Below are 24391 nucleotides of genomic sequence, written 5' to 3'. Positions count from 1 at the left end.
GAAACTAGCATTTTTTTTTTTTTATACAGAGTCTCGCTCTTGTTGCCCAGGCTGGAGTGCAATGGCGCTATCTCAGCTCACTGCAACCTCCACCTCCCAGGTTCAAGTGATTCTCCTGCCTCAGCCTCCCAAGTAGATGGGATTGCAGGCGCCTGCCACCATGCCTGGCTATTTTTTGTGTGTGTATTTTTAGTAGAGACGGGGTTTCTCCATGTTGGCCAGGCTGGTCTCGAACTCCTGATCTCAGGTGATCTGCCCAAAGTGCTGGGATTACGGTGGTGAGACACAGCGCCTGACCTCAGCAAAATAATTTGGTAAGTCTAGAGGTAAAGCTTAATACTGTAAAGATGCTAAAGATGCTGTCTTCCCAGATCATTAATTTAGTGCAATGTCAGTCATGATCCTAAATAGATTTTAAAAAGCAATTTTTTAAAATACAGAGACAGGGTCTCTTTGTTGCCCAGGCTGGTTTCAAACTCCTAGCTTCAAGTGATCTTCCTGCCTTGGCCTCCAAAGTACTGGGATTAGAGGCATGAGCCACCGTGCCTGGCCCTTAAATAGATTTTTAAATATAACTTGACAAAATAAATCTCACTGGATTGAGAAAATACATAAACATAGCCAAGAAAAACAATTTTTTTGAGTCAGAGTCTCATTCTGTGTCACATAGGCTGGAGTGCAATGGTGCGATCATGGCTCACTGTAGCCTCACTCTCCTGGGCTCAAGTGATCTTCCAGCCTCAGCCTCCCCAGTAGCTGGGAATACAGGCACACACCACTGCACCTGGCTAATTTTTTCTTAAATTTTTGTAGAGACAGGGTTTCACTATGTCGCCCAGGCTGGTCTTGAACTCCTGGCCTCAAGTGACCCTCCTGCCTCAGCCTCCAAAAGTGCTGGGATTACAGCCATGAGCCACGATGCCTGGCTGAAAATTTTGATGAGAATGGGGTTGTGCGAGTATGTTCACCCTGACAAAAGAGCTGTTTGCTTCGGATTTATGGACTTTTCTGTATGTACATTACACTTCTATAAAAGTTTACAAAATTTGGGGGAGGATATAGAAAGTAGAGATAAACTTGTCTTATAAAAACATACTACAGGGCTATCATAATTAAAACTGTAAGGCATAATAGACAAATAACTCAGTGAAATGGAAGAATCTTGCTACAGAATTTAATGTGTAAGACATGGGGAAATTATTGATTGTTCAATAAATACTGTTGAGACAATTAGCAATCCATTTGGAAAAAATAAATTATAGACCTCCCCTCCTGACCATATCATACACAAAATCCCCTTTAATTCCAGGGGATTAAAGATATAAATAGCATGATCATTCATTGATGGTAGAAGGATTAATTCATACTGCCTTTTCGTAGGACAATTTGGTAGGCTCCTTCAACATTTAAAATGTGCAGGTGGGGTGTGATGGCTGACGCCTGTAATCCCAACAGTTTGGGAGGATGAGGCGGGTGGTTCGATCCCAGGAATTTGAGACCAGCCTGGGTAACATAGTAAGACCCTGTCTCTACAAAAAATACACTAACTAGCCAGGTGTGGTGTGTGTGCCTGTGGTCTCAGCTACTCAGGAAGCTGAGGTGGGAAGATAGCTTGAGCCTGGGAGGTCGAGCCTGCAGTGACCCATGATCACACCACTGCACTCCAGCCTGGAGTGACAGAGTGAGACCTTATATCATAAACAAATAAATATATGTATGTATTTGTGTGTGCATGTGTGCATATATATATATATGTGTGTGTGTGTGTCTGTGTGTGTGTGTGGATCCTTTGCTCCAACAATTTCATTTCTTGGACTCTCTCAAGTTAGCCTACACATATATGTGCACATGGATTGATGTGCATCTGTGTTCACTGTGGTGCATATAACGTGATAGTGGAAAACTGGGAACTACCTCCACGTCCATTAGGAGGGGAATGGCTAAATTACATACATCCACACAAGAGATTACCATGTGCCACAATTCAAATAATAAGATAGGTTCAGTCATTCATGCAACAAATATTTATTGAGCAACTACTATGTGCTAAGACCAGTTCTTAGCACTGGGGATAGAGCAGAAAACAAAACAGTCTCTGCCTTCATGGGGATTATATTTTAGTGGAGTTGACAGCCAATGAACAAAGAACAATAAAAATATAGTACAATTCAGAGTGAGAATATTGTGAATCATAAAACAGGGTAAGGGGGGACAGGGATAGGGAGGTGGCATTTCAGACTGGGTGCTCATCAAATCTTTTCCAAGGAGGTAACATCTGGGCTTTTTTTGAGGGAGCTCTTCATCCACGGAAAAGAGGTCTCCAGAAACATTAAGAAAAAAAAAAAAGTAATTATAGGACAACTTGGTTTTTAACTATGGTTTTTAAACTATGCCTTTGTTTTCCTAAGCATGCATATAGGTATACAGGTATAGATCTGGACATCGGCCAATGGCTGGACATGGTGGCTCACACCTAGAATCCCAGCACTTTGGGAGGCCAAGGCAAAAGGACAGCTGGAGCCTAGGAGTTCGAGACCAATCTGGGCAACATGGTGAAACCCCATCTCTACAAGAATTACAAAAATTATAAAAATTAGCTGAGCATGATGGTGTGGGCTTGTAGTCCCAGCTACTTAGGAGGCTGAGGCAGGAGGATCACTTGAGCCCAGGAGGTTGAGGCTGTGGTGAGCTACAATCGTGCCACTGTACTCCAGCCTGGGCAACAGAGACTCCGTCTCAAAAAACTAAAAAATGTAGACATCAGTCAAACTGCTAACATTAAAGGAGAGGTTTAACACCTTTTTTCCAGTAAGCACATATTCACGTTACTTTTAGAATAGACTTTTCAACTCTGTTTGTGAACAAAAACTATTTGGAGCACATATGCAAAAGAGTTGGGTCAGCAGAAGCAGCTTAGGGGTTAAGAGCATCTTCCCTGGGGCAAAAATGTCCCCAACCGGCTCAGCTGCTAGCTTTGTGACCTCAGGCAAGCTGTGGCTTCAGTTTATCTAGAGTAGCTGTTCCATTTGCGTTTGTACCTAGAGGGAGGAGGCCAGGGGTGCTACTGAACACCCGACAATGAGCAGGACAGCTCCCCCATTTGTCAAGAGCAATGTGGAGAAGCCCTGCTCTAGAACAAGGGGCAGTGTCCGGCTCTCAAGAGTTGAGGATTCATGGTGTGCAATGCACTTAGCATGGGCCCTGGCACATAGCAAGTACTTAATAAATAGGACTATTTTTACTACTGGACTTCCCCAAAAACTAAAAAAAAAAAAAAATGTTGAGAGTGTGGAGGACGTGGTAGTGCCAGGAATCAGTTCTGCTGAATCCCAATTCCAGCAGCTGGCTGGAAGGGATCTCTGACCTCCACAGCAACAACGGTCTTCACGGTGTGTGTGTCTGCCAATGGGATGGCCTATAAAGAGCTCCTCATTCCTCCTGTTTGGTTTTTCTGGTTTGAATCTCATCTCCCGCCAGTAGTTCAGGGACATTCCCACCAGATCACCTGGTCTCTTGTACATATTCAGCTGTCCTCTCTCAGACATTCCCTGTGGTTCAGAAGAAACACACTCAAGCTTCTCTTGTAGGAAAACCAAAACCCAAGCCCACCTCACCCCGCACCCCCAGCTTCCCATGCTTCCTGTGGCCCTGACCTCCTCTTTCCACCCCTTCCCAGGAAATCCAAGAGACGCCCACTCTACTGCTATCTCATCCCTCCACCCCATCAGGTCAGCAAAACGACTCCTGCCACATTTCCAACACCTGGCCACTGCCAAGTCACTGCTTCTCCCTCTTCCTCTTGTATCGCTTCTCTGCTGCCTTCGCACTGCTGACCACTCTCCCTCTTGGCCTGCTCGTTCTCCCACCTCTCCTCCCACTCACTCATCCTCCTTTTCTCAACCAGGTTCTCAGAGGCTGGGCCAAGGCTGCTGCCTTCTCTCACTCTATGCTTCCTGTTCTCAATCCCCCAGCAATCTCACCCACTGCTGGGTCCTTACTAACCTCCTCCACCCAAAGACTCCTCAGTCCACCTGTAGCCCCCACCCTGCTGTCTCTGCCAGGTTGTCTCAAAACTCCCTGAACTCAGCAGTCACAACTGATCTCGTATCTATCCCGCCAATCTGGTCTGATTCTAGTGCTCCCATCTCAGGGAATGGCCCTGTCACCTGTGCAAGTGGGAAGCCAGCAGCTTAGGTGGAGTCCTCCATCCCAATCACCCCTGGCAGGTCCTGGGAGCACGACCTCAGCATCTCCCAGTCTCCCCTCTTCCATCGTCCCTGCACCCATCTCACTCGCCCCTGCTTCTCTTCTGCTTCCGTACCATCACCCATTCTCCCTGCAGCCAGAGCCATCTCTCAAAGTTGCTATGGAATCCGAATCGCATCACACAGCCCTGCCTGCTGAAAACTCTTGAATCCATTGCTCTAAGGATGAAATGCAAACTCCTCCCGCTGTGCATCCCCCCGCCCTCTACTCCAGCCACACTGGCTTCCTCCCTGCCCTGCAGCTGTGTGCCCCACACTCCTTGTCTCCCCCTAGCTCACTTGCTTCCTACATTCCCACCTGGGATGCCCACCCTAGCATGCACTCATCACCTGCAGCTTCCCCTTTTGGACCAGGTATTGAGGATACAACTTTAATCCTACCCCCCAATGGATCGTAAGCTTAATGAGGCCACTGATCCTGTCTTATTTTCTCTATTATTATGTCCCCAGCATCTGACACTATTAATACTGTGAGTGGCAAACATTCAACACATAGAAGCCATGATGACAACCTCTGAGCAGAATCTGGCATATACACCCTACACTGATCCTAGAGAACCTTCTGGAATCAAACTCCATCAACCCTCACCACCCCCTTCACCCCCAAGTCCCCTCACCCAAGTGTCTTATGCAACTTTCTTAGTACCACCTGGGTGATTCTTGAAAGAAAACCCAAGTGTGGGCGTGCCTGGGCAGCACAGTGGGGGACTGCTTCTGTTACACTGTGTAGCTTTTTACTCAGCCCGTTCACTTGCAGCACGGGTCAGGCAGTATTTACCCCAGCAAGACCCAGAGCTCAGCTGAGCTGCCTGAAGTTGAACCCCTGTAGGAAAGGAAAGGAAAAAGCAAAGAACCCCAAGGACCCAAACTGTCCAAGACAAACGACCACCAAGGTTTGGTTCTTGAATATGTATTTTTTACTGAAAAAATCATTCATAAATTAACATACAAAAATGTACAAACACATGAGTAAATAATGTAATGACAAAGGACTATTTCTGTGAAAAGTGTTTTTTAAAACATCTTTAGATTTCAGTGCAAAAATGTACCCCTGGCACCTCTTAAAACGTAAGAGCAAGCTCAAAAACACGTAGTGATGGAAATAAGCTAGCTACGCTCAATGCCATCGTCAATGGTGAGTGGATACAATCAATCCATGTGGCTCCTGCTCAGCTATTAATGTCTGTGGTAGAGCATCTCTGACAAGAGGACCTATTATGTCAAAATGAGTATTCTTGCAAATATCCCCCCACCCCCCAAAACAGCATGAACGAGCGGGGACACCTTTCCCTGCACACAGCAATCAAAGACAAGATTAAGGGGCCACCCATCAGTAGCCTTGAAGATTTTCAGCTACCAATATATGCACAAGGTCACATTTGGTTCCTGTTTTTTTTTTTTTTTAACATGACAATTTCACGCTATTAACAGCACACAGGCCTGGCTGTATGTTTTTAACTATGACATTTCCCATATGATATTCGAGGCCTGGTGGACGCATGACTGACAGTGCACATCCAGAGATTCTACACTCATCAGACACAAACATGACTGCAAGGGTATCAAAGTGACCCCACTTTAAGCAGTGAAAAGAGACCTTTTGTTCTCAAATCAGCATTTTCTTAAGTCAGGTGTTAGCCTTTTGCCAACAGTGTGTACTTGATAGTAATTATGGTAACGTAGAGCTTCAAACAAGATCGCCTTACAACACTGCTGCATACACACACGGCACCCATGACTCAGAATCAGTCTGTCCTGGCAAATCCTTCCAAATGACATCATAGTGTTGTCACATTGAAAGCAACTCACAGCCTTCAGTGAGGAAAGGGGAGAGGAGACTGAGAAGGGGAGAAAAGGCAAGGCAGGGACAAAGGCCCGGTGGGGGGTGGGGGTTGCAGGGTGGAGGGGGGTCTTTATTGCTATATGCACCATAAAACAAAGGAAAACCAAATGAACTTCTGTGTGTAATGTTCCCTTGTGAAGGTATTTTAAAGCATGAAATGCTTGAGTCTTAAAAAACATACGCTATAGCTTACCAGCATTTTCAAGGGCAGGAGCCTGCTCTCTCATATGAGCCGATAAGAGCTTTGCAATGCAATTTATTTTCTAAATACCACTCTATTCTTCAAAAGAACAAAAACACAAACAAAAAAAAAACCAAGGCCTGGCCAATCACTCCCACAGTTTGTGGGGATCATATGTCCACAGAACCATCACATGCAACGAAAAAAGCCCTAACCCACACACATACACACACACACACACACACACACACACCCCTACACACACCCATGTAAACCATAAAAATCAAGAAAGTTGAAGGCAAACAAGGCAATTAAAAAAAAATACGAAGTACTCTTCAGAAAGTACTCCTCATCACAATATATAAATATGTTTTATGGAAAACAAGGGCGGGGGAGGAAAACTGGCATTTTCCAGAATTCTGCAGAAGTCGACAGAGACTACAATTTGAGGGCTTTGGTTTGGGGAAAAACAAAGAGGCACAAATTCAAATACAATTTAGAATATGACTTCAAGGCTGGGCACAATGGCTCACACCCGCCCATAATCCCAGCACTTTGGGAAGTCAAGGTGGGCAGATTGCTTGAGTCCAGGAGTTTGAGACCAGCCTGGGCAACATGGGAAAAACCCTGTCTCTACTAAAAATACAAAAAATTAGCCAGGTGTGGTGGTGTGCACCTGTAGTCCCAGCTACTCGGGAGGCTGAGGTGGGAAAATGGCTTGAGCCTGGGAGATGGAGGCTGCAGTGAGCTGTGATCGTGCCACTGCACTCCAGCTTAGGCGACAAGAGCCAGATCCTGTCTTAAAAAAACAAAACAAAAAAGAATATGACTTCGAAATGCAGGTGGGGGTGTAAGCAGTGCACCTGGGCTCTTGCTGTCTGGAGCTTTGTTAGTCTAATTTCAAAGCTTCAATCCGGTCTTACCTGGATCCCACAGCATACAAGTGTCACCAGCTCCCTGGCTCCTGGCTCCCTATTCGAGTGCTCCTTGGTTCTATGTATCAGTTACTAATGTTGACAAAGAATCTTTCCAGAAACCAAAAAGGGACACAGAGGAATCACTGAAGCCAGGTGGTAATGCAGGCACATTGTTCAGAAACTGTGGCCAAGTTCCACAAGAGAAAAAATAGGTGGGGGAGGGATTCCCATACACACCCCCGCCCCCCGCCCCCCGCCCCACCATGCTGATGAAAAGACAGAATACGAAGCCTGGAGAGCCAGAGATGTGTGTGCAGCGAGCCCCGGAGGGCCTGCTTTGGAAAGGAAGCAGCCTGCTCTAACAGCAGCCTCTCGCTTAGCGGAGAGTGGGATGAGCACGTGCGCGGCCGACAGGGAAGAGTGAATCCAGAGCAGAAGTCAAGGGCAAGACTCACAGGGGAGGAAGAAAGGGGCAGATGCCAGCTCCCGGCAATAAAGGTCGGGTTATTTTGTTCTTTTGTGACATGCCCTATATCCACTCCCTTCCCAAAGTGACAGCAATTCGGGAGATGACATTCTTCAACTGCATTTTAACTGAGTTCCTGTACTTGCCAACCAAGTAAGTGGCCTAATATATAAATCCTCGATTTGAATTGGAGCCAGCTAGAAAATTAAATTTTAAAAAGGCATTTTACATGGCTTATTTACAATTATACTTCTTCAAGAAGTGATTGTTATATATTTGTCTATTTATCTTTCCCAAACACCCTCCCCTCCACCCTCAATCCCCACCCAAAGAAGGTAATTTTTTTAAAAAATGAAACCAAAGAGAACACCAGAGATATAGAAGAATGGTGTGGAGTTTCATTTGCTCTTCCTAAAACGCAGCTGCCCTGTGGTGGGTTTGCCTCTGCTCTGAAGGCCAAGAGGATCCAAGGTCATGTGTAGGGACAGGCTCCACGACAGGACCACGGCAGATCACAGTTCATCATGGGTTCTGGAGACTGTGGCTAAGACAGGATGTGGGGTAGGATACAGGGAGAGAGCAGCGGGACAGACGTCTGTCTTGTGAAAACAGAAAGCCAGTGCTGACGAAGGAAGTCCCCAAGCTCACTCCCTCAGTCCCAGCGGCTGATCCAGTGAAGGCGTTTGTGCGTGTGCTGTCACATTTTCCCCCTGAACCCTGTGATCCTTCATGAGACACGGTATTTCTGTTCTCTTGCTGTGTAGACCCTCCCCCCTCCAAAAAAATTCTCATCGGACTGCTTTCTTGGTGGCGGTGGGTAAAGCAAAGGTACATTCTCTCCTCTCAGTACTCATTCACCTGAGCCAGCTCGGGTGTCAGGTTGACAGTTATGTTTTTATACAAGGCGTCGTATGTGATGTTTGCAAAGTAGTTCAGGTTGTTGAGGCCATCCAGCCCTTGCCGTTCTTTTGACTTCCTCAGCAGAGCATACCTGTTTAGGGAGGGAACAGAGAAGAGGTGGCTCTGAGTGAGGATCCACGCCTCTGCAGTCAGAGGATGGAGCAGGGCGTCCCACAGCAGAGGACGCAACCCACGGCAGCACTTCTGCAGCACAAGGCGGGCGCACGGCCATTCTGCTATGCCAGGCTGAGTGCTGCGGTCAGAAACACCTCCTGTGTTTCATGCCAGGTGCTTCACTTAATTATTTCATTTAATGCTCACCCTAGCCCCTGCTAGCAAATGAGGAAACCAAGGCTTAGTAATGTGAGGTAACTTGCCCAAGGTCAGAAAGTGGGGAAGTGGGAGGTAAAGTATTAAAAATACAACAGATGAGAAAGTTCATACTCTGTATTCAGTGCCATTTTACTCCCATGAAAACAGAATTTCAGCAATTAGAATTGGTTGTCTAGAGCACAGTCTTCCCCACAATTTAGAAAAGACACACACACACGCAAAGAAAGAAAAGGTAACACAGCAACTGCAGCCACCCAGACAGAAGCTCAGGACACCATTCGGAACGGGAGCCTGCGGAAAGGGCGCCACTGCTCTGTCACCTCAGGGACCTTCATCTAAGCCGTTTCTTCCCAAATTCCCCAAAGGCTACTGGGGAGACCACAATGCTGAAGACATAGGACAAGTGGTTTCCTTAGAAGAATCTTACTATTGAAATGTTCACCAACGGTCTGATCCCCACACTGGTCTGCCTCAGAGTTAGAATACACGCAACAGCTGTCAAACAACTGTCAGAACAGGGCCTCGGGGTGGAGAGTAGGAGAAGGGGTTGTAATATACTCTAAGACATCCGGACATGAAAGTATAGGGGATACTTCTAAGAGACAGAGATAAATTGCACCAACCTTCCAAGAAACTGGACTTCTCCTCGATGGTGATGAGGAATGGACTTGTACTTTCCTGTGTCACCCTCTGGCCGGCTCACAGAATAGCCTGCATTCTGTACTCTGTCCAAGACCAAGAGAACGGGCTTTTAGATACAACGGTAATAGTCTGCAAGACATGTTACAAGCTTACCCTGGAAATCACACACAGCAAAAGCTCTCACCTGCTCAACTGACTCACTGTGTCATTTCTTAAAAACTGAGTTAAAACTCAATTTTAACTGAATTAAAGTTTTTATGTGAATGGAAAAAACAGGCTGGGCTCAGTGGCTCGCGCCTGTAATCCCAGCACTTTGGGAGGCCAAGGTGGGCAGATCATTTGAGGTCAGGAGTTTGAGACCAGCCTGGCCAACATGGTGAAACCCCATCTCTACTTAAAAAAAAAAAATTAGCCAGGCGTGGTGGCGCAGGTCTGTAATCCCAGCTACTCAGGAGGCTGAGACAGGAGAATCACTTGAACCCAGGAGGCAAAGGCTGCAGTGAGCCGAGATCGCACCAGGCTGGGTGACAAAAAGAAAATCCGTCTCAAAAAAGAAAAGAAAAGTACAGAAAGAAATGGCTACGCCGGGCGCGGTGGCTCACGCCTGTAATCCCAGCACTTTGGGAGGCCGAGGCGGGCGGATCATGAGGTCAGGAGATCGAGACCATCCTGGCCAACACAGTGAAACCCCGTCTCTACTAAAAATACAAAAAATTAGCCGGGCGTTGTGGTGGGCGCCTGTAGTCCCAGGTACTCGGGAAGCTGAGGCAGGAGAATGGCTTGAACCCGGGAGGCGGAGCTTGCAGTGAGCCGAGATTGCGCCACTGCACTCCAGCCTGGGCGACAGAGCGAGACTCCATCTCAAAAAAAAAAAAAAAAAAAAAGAAAGAAATGGCTACTTCCAGGGAATGAAATAGAATCAAAATGGGGATTAACACTTAGACACTTATATCATCTAATTTTTTTTTTTTTTTTTTTTTTTAAAGAGACAGGGTCTATTGTGTTGCCCAGGCTGGAGTCCAGTGAGGTGATCATGGTTCAGTGCAGCCTCAACCTCCCAGGCTCAAGTAGTCCTCTCATCTCAGCCTCCTGAGTAGCTGGGACTACAGGCGTGTGCCACCACAACCAGCTAATTTTTTTTATTTTTTGTAGAGACAAGGTCTCACTGTGCCCAGGCTGGTGTTGAACTCCTGGGCTCAAGTGATCCTCAAGCCTAGGCCTTGCAAAGAGCTGGGATTACAGGTGTGAGCCACGGTGCTCAGCCTATCATTTGAATTTTTATCAGCAAAATAGTACTTATAATTAACAAAAAACACATACTTTTCAAAAGCCAAGCTACAAAGTAAACAGATTGCATTTGTTCTTTACGAGGTTACTATTTACTTACTCCATAAAAATATTATTTTATTCCACTCACACACCGGATTGTTCACCCAAGTTTGTACAGTACAAGCCTCATGTGATGGTGCAGCTAAATCTATGTAGACATATCACTAATATTACACCCTTCAGTTTGGAGTGGTTCCAATGAAATGGGCATTTAGTACACAGAACGCTGGTGAAGTGAAAAGTTTTGTTAGAACCTTTAGCAGGAGGGGTACTTAGTTATAATATGCCTTAAAAACCCTATTTGCATCCATTAAAGGGCAGTGCTTTAAAAAAGAGCCTTAAAATGACTACATTCGCCTAAAGGAATTTTTCCTAAATAGGAATAATAGGCAAAAGAATTATCTACTATATCACACTCTAAATTATAGTGGAAAATGGAAAAGATTCTAAATATACAACAGGAAATAGTTACATAAATTACAGTACATCTATATAACCGAATTAAATGGAGCCACTTAAGATCCTGTTTACAGAGTATTTAATGTTGATATAATAAAAACAGTAACACCTATTGAGAGCTTATCACATATCAGATATGCCAGAGCTCCATACACATTACATCATTTAATCCTCACAATCCTGAGATTTGTGATTTTAAAAACTGATACACAGAGATTTTAAATTACTGTTCACTTGCCACTTTTTAAACACAAAATAAACTCAATGAAATGGTAACATGTTACTTATTGTTGTGGGTAATTTATTTTTATACTCATTTGTATTTTATAATGAACATATTATTAGAAGAAAAAAATTGCTAAATTATAATTTGTTGATTTTTGCATGTCAAAGGAGAAAAATGAAAATACCTGCTTTGTTGGGATATACAGTTTGTTTTTTAAGATATTAAGATATTTTTAAATTAAGATTTAAGATATTTTCTAAAAACTTTGTGTGTGTGTGTGTGTGTGTGTGTGTGTGTGTGTGTGTGTGTGTGTTGTGTGTGTGTGTGTGTGTGTGTGTGTGTGTGTGTGTGTGTGTGTGTTTTAAGACAGGTCTCTTTGTCATCCAAGCTAGAGTGCAGTGGCACAGCTCTCTGTGGCCTCAAACTCCCAGGCTCAAGTGATCCTCCCACCTCGGCCTCCCAAAGTGCTGGGATTACAGGTGTGAGCAATCACAGCTGGTCAATTTCATTTTTCTTAACCTTTTAAACTGTAGCTACTAGAACATGTTAAATTACACACAGGGCTTACATTATATTCCTATTGGATAGTATTGGTCTGCAGTCTAAGGTAGCATTTCTAGAAGACACCGAAAGAACAGCAGAGGTACCTGTTCCAGAGGTCGTCATCTTCTCCACCCCAACCCCAGAAAGCATTAGGAAAGCCATTGATTTTCCGAAATTGTTCCACTGTTAAGCCACTCACTCCTCCAAAGAACTCGGTATAAGGAAGCCTAGGAGGAGATGTGGGACATCAGTCATCTGCGTGTTACAGGGTAATTGTTTTCCCTAGAAGGTTCTCATTTGAGGACTAAAAACAGTGCTCTCTGTGCTCCTGACCTGAACCATATGAACTTGCTTCCTCATGCTGACATGTATGAATCAAATTAGCAAAATTAATTTTTGCAAACTGATTTTTAATAGCTTTAGTGAGATATAATCGACATACCCATCCATACACAATTCGCCCATTTAGAGTATATCATTCAATGGTTTTAGTTTATTCACTGAATTGTGCAACCATGACCACAATCTATATTAACGTTTCATCACTGTCCCCGGCAAAGCCTTGTACCCATTAGCAATCACCCCGTACTCCTCCTGTCCTCCTTAGCCCCTTATAACCATTTATCTACTTTCTGTCGCTATAGATTTGCTTATTCTGGACATTTCAGACACCTGGAATCATATGATACACGACCTTTGTGTCTGGCTTCTTTAACGTAATGTTTTCGAAGTTCATCCGTGTTTTGGCACGTATCAGTACTTCATTCCTTTCTCCTGCCAAACAGTGCCCCAATTGTATGGAAACACACATTTTGTTTATCCATCCATCAGTTGATGGGCATCTAGGTTGCAGCTAATTAGATTTCCTCTTCACATCGCTCACCATCCTTTCAGATTTAACCTCTTTAATTAAGAGGAAATGATACTCACAGATACATATACTTATCCAATTTGGTTGCAAAATGCCTCGGCATCTGTCCACATCCATAATAGTTGCGATCACTTTCTGGTATGTGATCTACATCATGAAAAATCAAACAGTCCCAATCCAAGTCCTTCATTGCTTCTTGAAAGCCAACGTTGAAAAGCATGGCTCGATTAAAGGGTTGGGTACCAACCTAAAAGAAACAGAACTTTATTTTTAAAAGAATCTTGAAGCAAAATCTTTGCTGTCTTTCCTGTGCCTAAAGAAGAGTTTATTAGAACCAACTGGAAAAGATCACTGGGCTAGTGTAACCAGGTCCAGCACCACAAATCCACTCACAGTGTGGCCCAGAAGTCACTGGACCTCTGTCATGGGCACAGTGGCTCACGCCTGTAATCCCAGCACTTTGGGAGGCCAAGGTGGGCAGATCAGGAGTTCGAGACCAGCCTGGCCAACATGGGGAAACCCCATCTCTACTGAAAATACAAAAACATTAGCTAGGCGTAGTGGCGCATGCCTGTAATCCCAGCTTCTTGGGAGGCTGAGGCAGGAGAATCGCTTGAACCCGGGAAGCGGAGGCTGCAGCGAGCCAAGATCGCACCATTGTACTCCAGTCTGGGCGACAAAGCAAGACTCCATCTCCAAAAAAAAGAAAAAGAAAAAAAGAAAAAGTCACTGGACCTCTGGCCCCAATTTCTTTAAAAATGTAAGTGGTAGCAAACCCAAGCTTCTCTTTCCCAAGGCTACTGAAGGCAGAAATTCAACCATACAACAGCATTTAGAAGAGTACCCTGCTCCACAAAGGTAAGAGACAACACTACCATTTCTACTCTTTACCACTTGCTCTTCAGCATATCAACCAATCTCTAACTGTTCACAAACCAAATCTAGTACAAAGAGTGGTTTTTGGTTTTGTCTTCTTTTATTTTTAAGATCTAACTAAGACAACAACAGTCACTGAGCATGCCAGGGACTCAAGCCTATGGACAAAGAATTCAGTGGCTCATGAAGAAACCAGCTCAAATCAGTTAACAGCCTAATTAGTGTTACAGCTACATTGACTCCCCCTTGCCACTATCAAAATACCCAACTTAGGACCGGCAGATAGACCGTTAGCATTTCCCAGATGCCCGGCCTTGCTGAACAGTGGTGCTCAGCATTTTTCTCACTCCAGTATAAGGCAAGCTCCAGGGTGACCACTTAACAGCAACTCAGACTATGAGACTCAAAAGTGTGCCCACAGGGAGAGGTGAGCATGCAACAGACCCTCAGGCTGACGATCAGTGTATTCAGGGAAATCTGTCAACCTTTTGTTTATCTATGCATATAGCGCCTCTAGTTCAAGGATCACAAACTTCAAAATGCCTAGAGAAGCCAAGTCAGTAAGGTAAACATATAAAGTAGGCCAGGCAAGAGAGAACCACAGTAGGACAGTCATGTTCCATCTAAAGGCAAATAAAAAATATGCAGGACCAAAAAAAAAAAGATTTACAGACTTAATTTGCCATGTGGTCTTCTTCAGTTTGTGACTTCTATATCTGGTTCACTACCAATATTTTTAAGATTAAAACAAAACCAAACCCTCAGGCTTAGAGAAGTCTGCAAATGTCCCAGGCCACTTGGTTGATTAACAGCAGACATGACAAGCACTGAGGTCTCTTGACTCCAAGGCCACATCCTCTGTGCTGTACCTTGCTGCAGCTCTTTATCTTAAGGGGAACTTCCCGGGTCTGGAGCCTGCAGGCACCAACAAAACCACCATACAAGAGGCCTTTGTTCATGAGCAAACAAAGCTCTCTCCTGCATTCAAGTGTGCCCAGTACTGGGCAACAAACCTCAAACCAGGGGCAGAGAATTGCTCTCTGCTCCCCCTTCAAACCTCAGGCAACTCAATCCTAGGATTCCAGTTTTATTGGCTCTTCAGACCAACAGTGGATTAGCTTGCAGCATCCTCAACTGCTGTCTCAGAAGAGAAAGAAGAAAAGAAAAGAAAGGACTACTCACTTGTTCAACCACATAAAATGCAAACTGCAGGCGCTGGCGCTGGAGCATGGGAATCAGGTGTCTGAACAGGACGGGGAGGTGCTCGTGGCGGTTCCGGAAGGGGATAAGGATCGCCACCTGGAGTGGATTACAGCAAAAGAAGCACAGTTAGGACTCTCAGCTTTCACTCCTTAGCAGGACACCCCTGCTGAATTGCTGACCAACCCATGGGAGTTCTGGGAGGCTGGCTATCTTGTCCTCAGCTTTCTCTAAACAAAGATCTATGTTGGCAAGTTGGCCCTTGGACCTAGATGAATGTTATTCTTACATATACCATATCTTATAGTACACAGTAGGCCTACAATTTATTCTAGGCCACAACTCATAGGAAAACACACATTCTACACTGTGACAAAAATACATCTATAAACTTACAATTAAAACAAGCTTCACAAGACAGTACTTCCCCTTACAATGTGCAATGTACAAATGCTGGTTATTCAACTGTTTTTATTTCCCAGCGATGGGTTGGATACTGATCTGTTCCAGATCTGCCCTGATCACTGCTGCATCACCAACACTTAACAAGGCTGGCACAGAATACGCATTTTAATAGATACTTGTTGAAAGAATGGACTTAAACTGGGATCACAGCTTAACAAAAACTACTGATGTCTTCTGACTATGGTCAAGCAGAAAAAAACTAAATCTCAGTGTCAAGCCAGGTAACTTTGCTTTTTAATCCACTAATCTTTTAGTAACCAATGGAGAACAGGCATGAAGCACTGACTCTGCAGATGACTTCTGCAAATGGGTCAGTAGAGACCACCAACGCCCTCATCCCCTTGCTTTGTTAATATTCCTAGTGGGAAGACCAAAGGGTCTTGCTCGGTCATCAGAATAATGCAAATTTCTGTATCTACAAGAGTCCGTGTGGAAACCCATTCCTCTAAAATGTTTCTACATTTGCATGGGGTGGTAGGATGAAAATGACAAAATGTCATGGTTAGCTAATCCCATGGTGATTCGGACCTAAGGCAAACCCCAGGTGGGCTTCTCAGCATTTTGGCTGTGACTTTACACCCTACCTTCCACCGAGGCATGCAATCAGAAGGCTTCCAGTGACCTCCGAGCTTGATGGTTGGGTCTTTGGAGAAGAGTTCATGAATGTAATCCATTCCAATTTCACTCATGTTTATGTCTATTGGGCCCTCTGAACAGAGAGGGGGAAAAAAGATTAAGAGGTCAGAAAATGATAGGTTTCCCTATGCCCGGGGTTTTAGTCTCTGGAGAGTGCAATGCTTTTTCAGCTGAATTTGTTTTTAGCAAGGATGGAAGTCCCTTCCTCTGCTCTCCATCTCACTGCATTTCAGTTCCTCACTATTATCAAGGTGAAGAGGCAAATCAAGGAATTAAGACTTTAGAGTTCTGCTTCTGTCAGGGGCCAGGAAGAAATGAAGACTTTAAGTAAAACCGCAGCTGAGCTTTTCTTTTTTTTTTTTGAGACAGTCTCGCTCTGTCGCCCAGGCTGGAGTGCAGTGGTGTGATCTCAGCTCACTGCAACCTCTGCCTCTGGGTTCAAGCAATTCTCCTGCCTCAGCCTCCCGAGTAGCTGGGGTTACAGGCATATGCCACCACACCCAGCTAATTTTGTATTTTTAGTAGAGACGGGGGTTTCACCTTGTTGGCCAGGCTGGTCTCAAACTCCTGACCTCAAGGGATCCACCCACCTGGGCCACCCAAAATGTTAGGATTACAGTCGTGGGCCACTGCACCCAGCCTTCTTTTTTCGGTTTTGTTTATTAATATGTTTTAATAGAGACACGTTGCCCAGGTTGGTCTTAAACTCCTGAGCTCCAGTGATTCTCCTACCTCGGCCTCCCAAAGTGCTAGGATTATGGCTATGAGCTCCTGCACCTGGCTGCAGCTGAGCTTTTCTGAGAAGGAGAAAAGCAGCTAAGCTTCGAGTCATGTCAGGTTTGCTCCTGATGCAAGTGCAGACACACTACCTCTCTCAATCCATTCACCAGTGGGTCAGGACCCTGAGTGATTATGTCCTAACTCAGAATGCTGGTCATCTCTGAGTTAAGTCAGGAAGTGGTACAGTAACAATTAATAAATGCTACTGAAACAATGAACTGATAACATTAGTTTTAGGCCTGTCAACGCCTATTTCTGAAACACAAATCTCAGCCTTCCCAAACTAAGCTTACATCTAGATGCAGACAAACGCAGGTTTTAAAGGGAAAACCTATATATGTGTGGTGAGACACGCAAATGAAACAGTAAGGCTTCCAACACAACTTACATACTTATAATTAATTATTCATATATGGATGAGAATATGTTCAAATACCATGCATGACTATTTCTAACATTTTCCCTATTTTCACTATGTTTGTGCATAAAAGTCAACTTTGCAAATGTAAGATTTTCTTTCTCTTGATCTCACTTCTTAAAAAAGAAACAATTTTAAAAAAAGAAGTGGGGAGCTATATAAGAAGCCTAAAAGTATAGGAAAGGTATAAAAGTTTACTGTCCTTGTTTTAGCTTACATGAGATCCAAAAAAAAGAACAAAAAGATCTAAGAATTGTTTTAACTAGCACTTCGTTAAGCAAATAACTTCCAAGCAAGGCATGGTGGCTCATGCCTGTAGTCCCAGCTACTCAGGAGGCTGAGGCAGGAGGACTGCTTGAGCCCTGAAGTTGGAGACCAGCCTGGGCAACATATTGAGACCCCCACCTCTAAGATCAAGCACTACAATCAGTGGGAGATTTATACTAAAAAGACAAAGCTGCCTGCCTATACAGTGATGTGCTTTGACATTTTCACCAGTGACAGATGGCATATATGGTGGTTGCATAAGATCACAATGGAGTTGAAAAATTCCTACTGCCTAGTGATGACACAGCTGCCATAGCATTGTTGTGTTACTCAAGTGTTTCTGGTGATGCTGCTATAAACAAATCTACTGCACTGCCAGTCCTATAAAAGTATATCACAAGGCTGGGAGCAGTGGCTCACACCTGTAATCCCAGCACTTTGAGAGGCTGAGGTGGGCGGATAACCTGAGGTCAGGAGTTCGAGACCAGCCTGGCCAACATGATGAAACCCCATCTCTACTAAAAAAACAAAAATTAGCCAGGCGTGGTGGCAGGTGCCTATAATCCCAGCTACTCGGGAGGCTGAGGCAGGAGAATCACTTGAACCTGGGAGGCAGAGGTTGCAGTGAGTGGAGACCACACCACTGCACTCCAGCCTGGGCAACAAGAGCGAAACTCCACCTCAAAAAAAAAAAAAAGTATAGCACATACAATTATGTTGAGTACATTATACTAGATAATGATAATAAACTATGTTACTGGTTTATATATTTATTATACTATATTTTTAAATCGTTGCTTTACCCTTTTGAGACAGGGTCTTGCTTTGTTGCCCAGGCTGGAGTGTAGTGGCGCGATCATGGCACACTGCAGCCTGTTGCCCAGGCCTAGGTGGGAGGGTTGTTTCAGGCCAGGAGTTCAAGACCAGCCTGGGCAACATAGTAACACCCCGTCTCTTAAAAAAAATAACAATAATTTTAAAATTAGCCAGGCATTGACAACAGGCATTTGCAGTCCTAGCTCCTCAGGAGGCTGAGGCAGGAGGGTTGCTTGAGCCCAGGAGTTCAAGGCTGCAGTTTTTTTTTAAACTTTTTATAAACTTTTTAAAAGTTCACAAGTTTAGAAAGTAAAAAGGTATAATAGTAAGGTTCATCTACCATTAAAGAAAGAAAAATATTTTCTGAATAAATTTGGTGCAGCCTAAGTGTTCAGTGTTCATGAAGTCTACAGTAGTGCAGAGTCATGTCCCAGGCCTTCACATTCACATTCACTCCACGTTCACTCACTCACTGACTCACCAGAGCAACTTCCATTCCTGCAGGCTCCATTCATGGTAAGTGCCCTACACAGCTGTACCATTTTTTATCTTTTATATCTCATTTTTTACTGTACCTTTTCTATGTTTAGATACACAAATACTTACCATTGAGTTACAATTACTGTATAGTACCATGCTGCACAGGTTTGCAGCCCAGGAGCAATAGGCCATACCATACAGCCTAGGGGTGTAGCAGGCTACACCATCTAGATTTGTGGAATTTAACTCTAGGAGGTTCCCCCAACAATAAAATCACCTAATGATGTACTTCTCAGAAAGTACCCTCGTTGTTAAGCTATGAATGACTGTATTCATACTTCCTCTAGGAAGTTCAAACAGAACCCAAGTTACAAAGGACAGGCAAGTGCAAAGGAAAGAGTGAAAAAGTAGGAAAGGTAGAAAATGGCACCCAAGAACACAGGCAACCTTGCAGCAGGCTTTGAAGAGGAGCCAGGAGCACAACTTTCACAAACCCTGTTTCCAATGGAAGGGAGGTATTTATATTCTCTCTGTAGGCAGACAGAGAGATCAAGAGTGCCCTCCCCTTTATCCATTTTAAAAGCAGAGGAAGATAGGCCAGAGCTGTACTCACTCATGGAAGGGAGCCTTTCAGGGCAGGTGTGGTTTGCAAAGTAGGTGAAGTCTTCAGGAAGAAATGTTGTAGTTTGCAGGAAGGTTTCACTGTGGTTTAAGTCAAGAGGATAATCTAGGGAGGTAAAGGAAAAAAGCCGATCAGACTGGTATGTGTAATCAACTGTGCAATTATTAGATGCCTACCAAGTAAGTCTTTTTCTTAGCTATCATCTTGGTAGAAGGAGACAGGACTCTGGACTATCACTTTGATGCAGCTAAAAATGTGAACCCATCAATAAAAATGTTACCCAAATGACATATTTTAACCAGTGTTCCTATTCCTATTGATTTTATAGGTTTATATGCAGCACTCAGTTTACAGTCAACTGTAATTAAATGTAATTTTAAAAATAGCAGTCGCCCTCCTCTCATTTCTATTTTCTAAAGGAACCACTTGCCCTTCTTTTGGCCAAGTATTTCAGCATTTATATTCAGTATTCACCTCTGTCAGCCTGTACGGCTGGTCGTGATGTTTCTGTTTTCAGTCTTACCTACTGACCTCCCACTATGGGAGGTGAGTGAAGACATTATCCCCTTCTTTCTGCCACCCCTGCCACACGATCCCCTTCCATTCCCCAGTCTCCCATCGGTCACATATCGTAGCTGTGGTTAGGACAATCTTCAGTCTTTGTATTATGATGCTGCTGTTAAGTACTAGTCATCGCTGAGAAATGTGGGAAGTTATGCATCTTGTTTTTCTGTTTGCTCAGTTTTATATGCAGTGATTCTAATTCAACACCACACCTTTCACCAAGACATTTCCTCCTAAGACACGCATTAGGTATTCTCTCAACTGCATCCTCCCAGAGGAGGTGTGGCAGCTTCTGGCTTTCTTCCATGCCAAATGTGCTTGGGGGGAGTTATTCTCTCGGTGATGATTCCTCCCTTCTGTACTCTGTGCTGCCTTCCTGGAGAATACAGAACAGGAGTTGGATGTGGGACCTCCTGGTCCTCTAACTGTCTCATCTTTTCTATCCAGTTTTCCATCTTGCCATTTATCTGCCCTGCTTTCCAAGAGATTTCCTCAACTTTACTCAACCTTCCTTTAATCATCATCTCTGCTATCATATTTTTAACTTTGAAGAGCTCTTGTTTCCTGAATGTTCATTTCTTACTATATTCTTGTTTCATGTTTGCAGTCATTCTTCTCTTATTGATATCTCCGGTGTCAATATCTTTGGGTCTTTTCTCCTGGTCTGACCAGATTCTCCAGAGAAATCCATTCGAATCTCCTGCTAGAATGGTAGAGTCCTGACTATAAACATCCTGAAACTAAGAAAGAAGAGAAAGAGGCCGGGGCATACGTAATCCCCATCTTTTCAAATACTGTGGTCATGCCAGGTATCCCCAGGTTGAGGAGCCTCTGTTTTGCCATCTCTGGGGTTATTAAGTCTCTGGCTCCTGCCAGGATGGGGAAATGGGTCTGGGTATCTGACTGCTTTTTAACAGCTTTCAATCTCCCTTTTTTTTTAGTTGCCACCTTTGCTCCTACTTCCCATATTGCTAGTTCCTGAGCTTCTGGGGGATCCTGGGGTGGTTGCTGGTTTTCCTGTTGCTGCTTTGAGCAGTCAGTTTTCTTGGGTTTGTTAAGTCTTTTATCAGTGGTTCTTCTGCTTTCTACCTACCAAGATTTTTTGCTGTGGTCTCCTTTCCTGTTCTCATTCTCAAGGGTTTATAATTTAAAAACCCTCACATATGTATGCCCCTTTAGAGTCATGTTAGTGGATATGAAGAGTGTGAAGGCAGATGTCTTTTTCCTAGGGGATGTAGTTGTAGAGTAGGAGGAGGGTCCTCCAACCTCATTTTCTACAGATGAATAACTGGAACAACATACACAGAACTCAGACCAGGAGCCCTGGCTAATGCATGGCAGAGCTCCAACTAAACTCTGAATGAGAGATCTTTCCAGTATATTGTATTGTTTTTATTTTTTTCACAGAATATTAAATCCTTTTGGATCCATGCTGATTCTATGCAAATTAAAACATCCTGTTCAAATTCACTTTGTACCCTAGAATTCTAGAATCTTCAACTAAGATATTTTTGAAAAAGCACTATGAGCAGGTTTCCAAGAATCAAATGGCTAACACATTGAATCCTTTTATATATGCACATGGCTGCCTACTCTGTGCTGCCTACTCTGCAAGTACTCTGGGGACAAAATTCAACGAGAGGCAACTTGAAAATTTTAACAGTGTCTTAACAAGGGAAGGAACAGAATGCTTTCTGTCCTTTTTAGTAGTAGCTTTCCTGAAAAACACTAAGCCTGCATTTAAGAGAATAGTAGAGACTAATTTATATAAAGACATAAACCAGGCTGGGTGTGGTGGCTCATGCCTATAATCCCAGCACTTTGGGAGACTGAGGCAAGAGGATTGCCTGAGCCCAGGAGGCCAAGACCAGCCCGGGAAACATGCTGAGAACCTGTCTCTACAAATAATTTTAAAAATTAGCCAGGCCTGGTGGTGTGCGCCTGTGGTCCCAGCTACTCGGGAGGCTGAGGTGGGAGGATCACCTGAGCCTGGGAGGTCGAGGTTCCGGTGGGCAATGATCACACCACTGTATTCCAGCCTGGGTGACAGAGCAAGATCCTATCTTTAAAACAAACAAACAAACAAACAAACAAAACATGAACCAGGACAGAACCTTAAAGATAATATTTACAGAGAAATTCTCTGAGCTCAGCTCATACATGCAAACCTGGCCTGGGTTGAATCTTCTTCTGAAGGTAGTAACTACTTCAAAAATCTATGTGAAGCCGGGCGCGGTGGCTCAAGCCTGTAATCCCAGCACTTTGGGAGGCCGAGGCGGGCGGATCACGAGGTCAGGAGATCGAGACCATCCTGGCTAACACGGTGAAACCCCGTCTCTACTAAAAATACAAAAAAATTAGCCGGGCGTGTTGGCGGGCGCCTGTAGTCCCAGCTACTCGGGAGGCTGAGGCAGGAGAATGGCGTGAACCCGGGAGGCGGAGCTTGCAGTGAGCCGAGATCGCGCCACTGCACTCCAGCCTGGGGGACAGAGAAAGACTCCGTCTCAAAAAAAAAAAAAAAAAAAAAAAATCTATGTGAAGAATTCCTCATCCTAATTACTACTCTGGATGAATCTAATAGATGAAATTATTCTCCTTTAGAAAAAAATTAAAAGACTTCACAAGTACTAGAAAATGTGCCTGTGTTTGTGATACGCCCATGTGTGGCAAGAGACGCTGGCTGGAAACATATATTGGCACAGTCAATACATTCACTAGAAGGCAATGAAATTCCCAAAAGTATTACACTAAGTATATTTTCATAAACACATCAACAAAAACGAAGATAATAATCATTCTGGTCAATGACTGACCCAAGCCCTAGGGCTAGAACCTAATCAGGAAACTAGAATTTAAAAAACATGAGGCAAGAGACAAGATATCTCTAACTCTAATGATTCTACTATTTTGAGTTTCTTTGAAGACAGGTAAATTCCTTTCTACTTCCTTCAAACAATGATACAATAAGCCTGGTAGCAACTAGCATGAAACAAACAAAAAAAAGCATTTATTTTTCTTCTGATTACTAAATTAATAATATGTCACTGTTTTAAGAATCCTCAAAATACACAACTTTATTGTAAAAATCTTCCAGAACCTTACTCTACATCTTGGGAGGGGTGGCTTAATTTCCTGATTTCTTGTTTAAACATTTTTAAATAAAACTTTAATTAAAATAAAGTCTACCTGGAAGGCCAAGGTGGGGTGATCACTTGAGGTCAGGAGTTCGAGATCAGCCTGGCCAATATGGTGAAACCCCATCTCTGCTAAAAAAACAAAAACAAACAAAACAAAAAACAAAAAAAAACCACACACACAAATTAGCCGGGCATGGTGGCAAGTGCTTGTAATCCCAGCTACTCAGGAGGCTGAGGAAGGAGAATCGCTTGAACCCAGGAGGCAGAGGTTACAGTGAGCTGAGATCACACGGTTGCACTCCAGCCTGGGCGACAAGAGCAAAACTCCATCATAAACAAACAAACAAACAAAGTCTGCTTTTCAGTAGCAATAGAGGCCTTTTAAAATGAAAGAGACAGAGGAAATTAATTGCTCACGACCTGGTAAAACTATGTGCAGTTATCGTGAGGAGCCCTTGTTTTTCTCCCCTGCTAGCTGTCCAGCAACGGGTGGGGTTATACCTTATCCCCTTGGAGTTCCAAATATAACTTCTTACTCTTCTAAAGCATGTACCTACTGAATGAGGAAAATGCTGAGAGAAAAACAAGCCTGTTAAATTTCTACAGCCACGGTTTTACTTTTTAATTTAAATCTAATCTATTTCAAACCCGGACATGTTCTTGAAGGGCAAAGAAGGCAGCTGCTTTTACATTTAGAAAATGGGAAAACAAGCCGGGCGCGGTGATCTCTGCATTTTGGGAGGCCAAGGCGGATGGATCACCTGAGGTCAGGAGTTCAAGACCAGCCTGACCAACATGGTGAAACCCTGTCTCTTACTAAAAATACAAAAAATTAGCCAGGCATGGCGGCACGCGCCTGTAGTTCCGGCTACTCAGGAGGTGGAGGCAGGAGAATTGCTTGAACCCAAAAGGTGGAGGTTGCAGTGAGCCGAGATCCCGCCACTGCACTCCAGCCCGGGCAACAGAGCAAGACTTTGTCTCAAAAAAGAAAATGAGAAAACAGGCCAGGCACAGTGGCTCACACCTGTAATCCCAGCACTTTGAGAGGCCAAGGCAGGTGGATCACCTGAGGTCAGGAGTTTGAGACCAGCCTGGCCAACATAGTGAATCCCTATCTCTACTAAAAATACAAAAATTAGCCGGGCATGGTGGTGG

The 24391-nt window shown here is 44.1% G+C and overlaps 1 protein-coding gene across 1 annotated transcript in view; it reads right to left on the bottom strand.

Moving 5' to 3' along the window:
- Positions 1–5165: 5165 nt before the first annotated feature.
- Positions 5166–24391, bottom strand: part of B4GALT5 (beta-1,4-galactosyltransferase 5) — a 39179-nt gene continuing 19953 nt past the window's right edge. The window contains exons 3-9 of the mRNA XM_032754006.2: positions 19527–19640; positions 16101–16225; positions 15034–15150; positions 13035–13222; positions 12209–12331; positions 9529–9630; positions 5166–8663 (exon numbers count right to left, since the gene is read on the bottom strand). Of these exons, the coding sequence (XP_032609897.1) occupies positions 8516–8663; positions 9529–9630; positions 12209–12331; positions 13035–13222; positions 15034–15150; positions 16101–16225; positions 19527–19640 (917 nt within the window). The 3' untranslated portion in view covers positions 5166–8515. The remainder of the gene's footprint in view (positions 8664–9528; positions 9631–12208; positions 12332–13034; positions 13223–15033; positions 15151–16100; positions 16226–19526; positions 19641–24391) is intronic.

The sequence above is a fragment of the Hylobates moloch genome, unplaced genomic scaffold (assembly GCF_009828535.3).
Source record: "Hylobates moloch isolate HMO894 unplaced genomic scaffold, HMol_V3 SCAFFOLD_21, whole genome shotgun sequence".
NCBI lineage: Eukaryota > Metazoa > Chordata > Mammalia > Primates > Hylobatidae > Hylobates > Hylobates moloch.
The sequence above is the reverse complement of the archived record's forward strand: the minus strand, read 5'-3'. Positions and strand labels throughout refer to the sequence as shown.